Genomic DNA, 8972 nt, shown 5'->3' with positions numbered 1-8972 from the left:
GAATAACATATTTTCAAATGGGGGTCGGTGGTCAATTACATATATGTTTTTGGGGTCCTTGACATGAAATATTGAGCACCACTGATACAGAAACATGAGGTATTTCATAAAACAGGATTTAGAAGATTTTTTTTTTATTTCGACGTCAGGACTAAAATGGATTAAGTATTGGACAGTATTAAACTGTTGATTTATTCATCCTTATATTTGGGCCCCCGAATCACACCTCCTGTGAATGGTTTTGTTATTGTTTAATTTATTTTAAATATGTTCCCTTTTTTCATTTTCATTTTTTTTCCCCCCAAAACAAAGGTATAAAATACTGGTTCACCGTAATAATATATCTGTCTTTGTTTTAGATGCAAACACACTCAACACTACAGCAGTGAAACACAACAAGACATTCACTGTGTTGTGTTGTTGTGTAATATCTGCCACTGTCGACACGCCGCGTGTGTGTTGTTTTTGGCAGCAAATCTCTATTTTAGTTTTAGTCATAGTCTCTTGAATAGTTTTCATTTAGTTTTAGTCAAATTTTAGTCACCTGGGATGTTTTACTGTAAGTCTAGTTTTACTCGACTAAATATCATAAGATTTTAGTCGACTAAATCTACGGTTGATTTACGGTGGATTTCGGCGGTGCCTTGATGCCGTCGTAATGACTGTTTTTACACTTGCTGAAAATAGCAGATCTACAAGCCGCTTGTAAGATCTGCTATTTTCAGCATGCAACTAATTGTAAAATGACTTATATTGGATCTCTTGTCCACTTGTCCTAACATTTTAGTCTAGTTTTTATTTGTTGACGAAATTGTCAGTATAATAGTCTTAGTTTTAGTCATCATGGCATAGTTTTAATTTAGTTTCCATTTAGTTTTCTTCAGTGGAAAAAGGTAGTCGACGAACATTTTTCGTCGTAGTTTTAGTCGACGAAAACAACACTGCGCCGTGTGTGTGTGTGTCCTCTATTGTTCTTCCAGGACCTGTACAGCGAGTCCTGTGAGTGTGTGTGTGTGATGTTCGCCTCCGTGCCTCAGTACAAGGACTTCTACAGCGAGAGCTCTGCCAACAACGCCGGCCTGGAATGTCTGCGTCTGCTCAACGAGATCATAGCAGACTTCGACGAGGTACTGTACCGCCCACAGGCCATGTCTACGAGGTACTACACCGGCCGTATAATAATAGCCTACATTATCTGGGTACACATCAGTGAGAACTCATTGGCTAAGTTATAAAATAATAATAAACAAGTAAATATGCAAGACAAGTACGTATTTTTCTAGACACACTATGACTTAGGGGTGCAGGTCTTTTTTCCGACAGCATATTGATCCGAAACCTCAATCCTAACCTAACCCTAACCGTAAGCACGGGAGCAGCGCATGTCGGACCATCGCTTTTTCGCATCGCAGCGAATGTCCCCCCGCTGCGGAGCCGGAGCGGACCGTTGCCCCGTCGGCTAGAATGCTGTCTGAAAAAAGGCCTCTTCCCATGACTTAGTTACTCATTTTGGAGCATACTATATCCTTCATTCTGTGGTAACTGAGGTGATCGGCCCAATACAAACAAAAATACTGTTAACTCGCTGAAGTTTTGACGGATGTACAAACGATTTATTACAAACGCTATATCAACGTGCATGTCTATGACTCCAGGATGCTTATCTGCTTAATGTGTGAACGTCATATAAAAGCATATAAGTATGCTGACGTCTGACGTTTAGTACAAACCGAACCGTTACGGTACGGCAAAGTTACTTATTATTATTTTAAAAATGTATTATTATGTTATTTAAAAAGTACACGCTCCGTAGACACCGTTATGAGCAGGCGAGCTATACCTGAAGCAAGATGGCTGCCGTCTATAGCCTGCTCCTGGTCTCTCCTTCACAGCTCCTGTCCCTCGTCAACGTTGCCCAATCCTTGCCCTAAATGCTCCCGTCTCTCCCTCACAGCTTCTGTCCAAGCCCAAGTTCAGCTCCGTGGAGAAGATCAAGACCATTGGCAGTACGTACATGGCTGCCGCAGGACTGACCTCCACTCCGCCTGGAGAGGAGAGGAAGGTTTGTTCTGCTTCCCTCTCAGGACTGACCTCCACTCCGCCTGGAGAGGAGAGGAAGGTTTGTTCTGCTTCTATCTCTCAGGACTGACCTCCACTCCCCATGGAGAGGAGAGGAAGGTTTGTTCTGCTTCCCTCTCAGGACTGACCTCCACTCCGCCTGGAGAGGAGAGGAAGGTTTGTTCTGCTTCTATCTCTCAGGACTGACCTCCACTCCCCATGGAGAGGAGAGGAAGGTTGGTTCTGCTTCCCTCTCAGGACTGACCTCCACTCCGCCTGGAGAGGAGAGGAAGGTTTGTTCTCCTTCTCTCTCAGGACTGACCTCCACTCCACCTGGAGAGGAGAGGAAGGTTGGTTCTGCTTCCCTCTCAGGACTGACCTCCACTCCGCCTGGAGAGGAGAGGAAGGTTGGTTCTCCTTCTCTCTCAGGACTGACCTCCACTCCCCATGGAGAGGAGAGGAAGGTTTGTTCTGCTTCTCTCTCAGGACTGACCTCCACTCCGCCTGGAGAGGAGAGGAAGGTTTGTTCTGCTTCTATCTCTCAGGACTGACCTCCACTCCCCCTGGAGAGGAGAGGAAGGTTTGTTCTGCTTCTATCTCTCAGGACTGACCTCCACTCCACCTGGAGAGGAGAGGAAGGTTTGTTCTGCTTCTATCTCTCAGGACTGACCTCCACTCCCCCTGGAGAGGAGAGGAAGGTTTGTTCTGCTTCTATCTCTCAGGACTGACCTCCACTCCGCCTGGAGAGGAGAGGAAGGTTGGTTCTGCTTCCCTCTCAGGACTGACCTCCACTCCGCCTGGAGAGGAGAGGAAGGTTTGTTCTGCTTCTATCTCAGGACTGACCTCTACTCCACCTGGAGAGGAGAGGAAGGTTTGTTCTGCTTCTATCTCTCAGGACTGACCTCCACTCCCCCTGGAGAGGAGAGGAAGGTTTGTTCTGCTTCTATCTCTCAGGACTGACCTCCACTCCACCTGGAGAGGAGAGGAAGGTTGGTTCTCCTTCTATCTCTCAGGACTGACCTCCACTCCCCCTGGAGAGGAGAGGAAGGTTGGTTCTCCTTCTCTCTCAGGACTGACCTCCACTCCCCCTGGAGAGGAGAGGAAGGTTTGTTCTCCTTCTCTCTCTCAGGACTGACCTCCACTCCCCCTGGAGAGGAGAGGAAGGTTTGTTCTGCTTCCCTCTCAGGACTGACCTCCACTCCGCCTGGAGAGGAGAGGAAGGTTGGTTCTCCTTCTATCTCTCAGGACTGACCTCCACTCCGCCTGGAGAGGAGAGGAAGGTTGGTTCTGCTTCTCTCTCAGGACTGACCTCCACTCCGCCTGGAGAGGAGAGGAAGGTTGGTTCTCCTTCTATCTCTCAGGACTGACCTCCACTCCGCCTGGAGAGGAGAGGAAGGTTGGTTCTGCTTCTCTCTCAGGACTGACCTCCACTCCGCCTGGAGAGGAGAGGAAGCTTGGTTCTGCTTCCCTCTCAGGACTGACCTCCACTCCGCCTGGAGAGGAGAGGAAGGTTGGTTCTGCTTCTCTCTCTCAGGACTGACCTCCACTCCGCCTGGAGAGGAGAGGAAGCTTGGTTCTGCTTCTCTCTCAGGACTGACCTCCACTCCGCCTGGAGAGGAGAAGAAGGTTTGTTCTGCTTCTCTCTCAGGACTGACCTCCACTCCACCTGGAGAGGAGAGGAAGGTTGGTTCTGCTTCCCTCTCAGGACTGACCTCCACTCCACCTGGAGAGGAGAGGAAGGTTGGTTGTCCTTCTCTCTCAGGACTGACCTCCACTCCACCTGGAGAGGAGAGGAAGGTTGGTTCTGCTTCTCTCTCAGGACTGACCTCCACTCCCCCTGGAGAGGAGAGGAAGGTTGGTTCTGCTTCCACACGCCGATCGATAAGTATGTGCTTTTCTGCTGCTTCATACAAGAAGACAAATCAACCAACAAACGGACGAGCAGTTGACTCTGAGTGTACCCTAACTCTGAGAGTGTACCCTATAACTCTGAGAGTGTACCCTATAACTCTGAGAGTGTACCCTAACTCTGAGAGTGTACCCTATAACTCTGAGAGTGTACCCTATAACTCTGAGAGTGTACCCTATAACTCTGAGAGTGTACCCTATAACTCTGAGAGTGTACCCTATAACTCTGAGAGTGTACCCTATAACTCTGAGAGTGTACCCTAACTCTGAGAGTGTACCCTATAACTCTGAGAGTGTACCCTAACTCTGAGAGTGTACCCTATAACTCTGAGAGTGTACCCTATAACTCTGAGAGTGTACCCTAACTCTGAGAGTGTACCCTATAACTCTGAGAGTGTACCCTATAACTCTGAGAGTGTACCCTAACTCTGAGAGTGTACCCTATAACTCTGAGAGTGTACCCTATAACTCTGAGAGTGTACCCTATAACTCTGAGAGTGTACCCTAACTCTGAGAGTGTACCCTAACTCTGAGAGTGTACCCTATAACTCTGAGAGTGTACCCTAACTCTGAGAGTGTACCCTATAACTCTGAGAGTGTACCCTATAACTCTGAGAGTGTACCCTATAACTCTGAGAGTGTACCCTAACTCTGAGAGTGTACCCTATAACTCTGAGAGTGTACCCTATAACTCTGAGAGTGTACCCTATAACTCTGAGAGTGTACCCTAACTCTGAGTGTACCTACTTTGAGAGTGTATGGGTGCGTTTGGTTCCATTTGTACACTCTTTGACATTGACATTGATTTTACAATATGAATCAGGGGTCCCAGAGATTTAAAAAAATCCATTAAATGGGGGTCCGTACAGGCTAATGCATGTCAAACGGGGGGGTCCTTGAAATTAAACGGGTTGAGAATCACTGCTAGAACCGTAAAAGTCTTCTCTTATGGGGGGGGGGGGGGGGGTCCCTGGCATATCTCTTCAAATGGGGGTCCGTGGGCTAATTAGTGTCAATGTGGGGGTCCTTGACATGAAAAGGTTTGGGAACCGCACTGTCCTATTAGACTACACTAGTGCTTAGGTATATTATTTCCGTTGAACCACTGCTCTCTAGACTACACTAGTGCTTAGGTATATTATTTGCGCCCTGCTTGTCAGTGAACAACGTGTCCTCTGTCTCCCCCTGCAGGACTGTGAGACGTCCTACAGCCACGTGCGCTGCATGGTGGAGTTTGCCTTTGCACTGATGGGCAAACTGGAGCTCATCAACACTCACTCCTTCAACAGCTTCAAGCTCAGGATCGGTGAGTCTGGGGACCTTTTTTTTTTCAGAACGAACGTTTTTTAACTCTAATCTTTGCTTCTGGGGGGGGGGGGGGGGGTCCCTGGAACATATATTTTTGGGGTTCCGGTTAGTAGAGAACGACTGATATAGAAACATAGATTTTTCCGAAAACTGTCAGGATTTAAGAAGACATCTGTAGAATCGTCCTCAGGTCTAAATGGGTTAATGTATCTCTGGTTGTAGGGATAAACCATGGTCCAGTGATCGCGGGGGTGTTCATAATGTATCTATGGTTGCAGGGATAAACCATGGGCCGGTGATCGCGGGGGTGATCGGAGCCCACAAGCCGCAGTACGACATCTGGGGGAACGCCGTGAACGTGGCGAGCAGGATGGACAGCACCGGAGTACTGGACAAGATACAGGTGGGCGAGAGAGAGAGAGAGAGAGAGAGAGAGAGAGAGAGAACTGGACAGGAGTACTGGGGGGTGATCGGGCAGTTTCTTAGGTTCAAGAGCACGTCAATTGATTGATTGATTGATTGGACGAGACGATCGATGAACGTGACCGTTAAGTTAAAAATGAGGAATACAAGTAAACCCCCCCCCCCCTATATCTCTCTCCCACCCCCTCCCCTCTCTCATCTCCCCTTATCTCTCTCTCTCTCTCCCCCACCTCTCTGTGACCTCTGAACCCCGGTCAGGTGACAGAGGAGACAGCCCAGGTGGTCCAGAGTCTGGGCTACAGCGTCACACTGAGGGGAGTGGTCCAGGTCAAGGGCAAAGGTCAACTCACCACCTACTTCATCAACGACCAATCGTCTCCTCAGTTCTGAGGTCAACTCACCACCGAACTTCATCAACGACCAATCATCTTCTCAGTTCTGAGAAGACTCTACATCTGACCTCAAACCCTTAGATCTCCATATATGGAGCTGGCCTGTTCTGACATTCCATAATGTTGATCCCTCCCCACCCGTCCTTCCTCTTCTGACATTCCGTTATGTTGATCTGACCTACATCAAACCCTGTACACTCAAGACACGCTCCATATATGGCCAGTACAGAATTCATTCCATATGTTGATCTGACCTCATCAAGCCCTAGTACACTCAAGACACGCTCCATATATGGCCAGTACAGAATTCATTCCATTTGTTGATCTGACCTCATCAAGCCCTAGTACACTCAAGACACGATCCATATATGGCCAGTGCATCATTTATTCCATATGTTGATCTCTCCCCACCCGTCATATGGAGTGTTGCGATGTCACAACAGGCCAGCTCCATATATGGAGCCTGGGCATGGGCCCCGTGTCCAGAGCCCGGGCAGAGGCCTTTTTTGGGGCGGTTCTGGACAACCGTGGGTCCGACGGACTCGACACCGGGCTCTGCACCTCCTGTGGGGGTGTGGGAACGCGCGTGTCGAATTTGTTAGTTAGTGGTGGGGTGGACGGTTCTCGTTCGGAACACGTACAGAGACCTGGTGCATTTATAGATATAGATATAATCATACAAAATGTTATGAATATTGTTTTTTACTACATACTTACTGTATATTTCCAAACACCGTCGTAGCCCTGCCTCGAAAACCGTGCCTTAAAATGGAAGTTTGATAATGCACTTTTCTTTCTAATTCCTTCCTTTGTTGTTTTAGTATACAATAATATATTGAATTGGGTTTGACATGTATATAGGCTAATGTCAAGCCTTTGAGGAATAATTTTGGCATTCTCTGGAGACTTGATGACATTAGTATGTGAAGTAAAAAAATTATGAATGTTTGAATATTCTATTTATGAATATAAAGTAAAATATTTCCTTTCTAAAGTATGGTTTTCCTTACTCTCTCTGTGTGTGTGTGTGTGTGTGTGTGTGTGTGACAAAGCGGTGGAGATGGTTAAACACTTTATTTTGTCGTATTGTAACTTTGTATCTGCGCTGTATTTTTGGGAGGAAATATATCCACATGGTGTCCATCTAGCCACACATGAATATTAATATCGATTACCGATCGTTAGTAATTGCTATTGTCACTGAATAGAACTGTCATATCATTATACAAAGAGCAGGTCTGGCTGAACAAAAACAGCTAAAACAAAAAAAAATAAAAACACCCCTTTTCATGACACACAAAGGCCACCAGAGGGAGCCAGTGGTCAATAAATAAATGAAATAATTCACAACCTCTTTGAGTTATGTGTAGACTAGTTAGTAGTACAAACTAACTAAACTGTCAATGCCAGTGTTGTTTTCGTCGACTAAAACTAAGACGAAAAATGTTCTTCGACTACCTTTTTCCACTGACGAAAACTAAATGGAAACTAAATAAAAACTAAGCTATGATGACTAAAAACTAAGACTAAATATACTGACAATTTCATCAACATTATGAAATATGTTGATGAAATAAATAATAAAAACATGCTGAAAATAGCCGATCTACAAGCTCAAAAACAGTCTTCAACATTTTGTTTGACTATAACAAAATGTAGATTTAGTCAACAAAAATCTTATGATATTTAGTCGACACACTAAAACATTCCAGGTGACTGACACACACACACACACACACACACACACACACACACAGTTAATGTATTACTTTTTTGTCTATTGTTACTATGTCTATTAGGCATGTTGATGACTGTCATTACAGGGCATGGCCAAGAGGGGGCACCAAAACACCAGACTATAGGACAAGGTAGACGGTATAGGAAACAATAGAGCTATTTTACCTTTATTTTAACAAAGCAATATCTCCTGTTTTCAATCATCACTAAACGAGAGGTTTTCAACTGAAACACAGATTTACTGTAGCATATTTCACTTGTTTATTTAGCTTACATCACAGAGTACAGTATGTACAGACCAACACTATACTATTCCATGGTTCTACATATTATAATAGACTAATATAATACATGGAAATCACTTGATTCTTGGTCTGAACTTTAATAACAATTTGGATGCATAATTATGAACATGAAATCAAGATATAAGTTGACGTGAAAAAAAAAATACAGAATTAACCAGACACCCACCAAAAAAAAGAAAAGAAAAAGATGGTTTCACCCAAAATAGAGAATCTGAATCAGTGTTGCGGTCTCCAAACAAAGTGTATAAGAAACACAAGTGGCTCAAATTGGAGACCCCAACATCAAGGAAGGAAGGACATCACAAAATTTAAATTTAAAAAAGTTTAACGGTTTTTATTAACCAACTTCCCCACAGAGGGATCAAATCACTGTGTACATGTGAGCAACAAAAAAATATCAAACAATACATTTCAGAGGTACTTTACCAACTTAGGAGAACAAAGGAAGACCTGGAGATGCCGGCCAAAACAGGAGAATGAGGGGGGGCCCAGGCCACCCCCTGTAGGGACGTCGAAGCTGTTGCCCCCCTCCCCTAACTTACAACCAACTAACTAACTAATAACGAAAACAAAGACTGCCGGTCATCCCCAGGCCAAACTAAAGTAAATTAAGGTAAACTCAAAATAAGTATTGACATGGTGTGGGACTGCGTTGTTGCTGGGTCTGTGTCTGCCATGACACTGAGCTGGCTGGCTTTTATTGAGAGGGCTGACACACCCAGACTGGCATAACTGCAGCAGATTCCCCTAATTGTCCTCTGCTGCAGGTATGCCAGTCTGGGTGTGTCAGTCTGAGTGGGGAGGAGAGACAGAATTAGCACAAACAATGATTGACTGAGTA

At 45.4% G+C, this 8972-nt stretch overlaps 1 protein-coding gene across 1 annotated transcript in view; it reads left to right on the top strand.

Annotated features, from left to right (window-relative positions):
- Positions 1-6299, top strand: part of LOC308334955 (adenylate cyclase type 4) — a 35521-nt gene extending 29222 nt beyond the window's left edge. Inside the window, exons 21-25 of the mRNA XM_080791855.1 lie at positions 981-1127; positions 1955-2062; positions 5158-5272; positions 5553-5677; positions 5956-6299. Of these exons, the coding sequence (XP_080647981.1) occupies positions 981-1127; positions 1955-2062; positions 5158-5272; positions 5553-5677; positions 5956-6087 (627 nt within the window). The 3' untranslated portion in view covers positions 6088-6299. The remainder of the gene's footprint in view (positions 1-980; positions 1128-1954; positions 2063-5157; positions 5273-5552; positions 5678-5955) is intronic.
- The last annotated feature ends 2673 nt before the right edge of the window (positions 6300-8972 follow it).

Source organism: Protomyctophum bolini, assembly GCF_963924005.1.
Source record: "Protomyctophum bolini genome assembly, chromosome: 20".
Taxonomy (NCBI): Eukaryota; Metazoa; Chordata; class Actinopteri; order Myctophiformes; family Myctophidae; genus Protomyctophum; species Protomyctophum bolini.
Note: the sequence above shows the minus strand (reverse complement) of the source record. Positions and strands in the feature narration are given on the sequence as shown.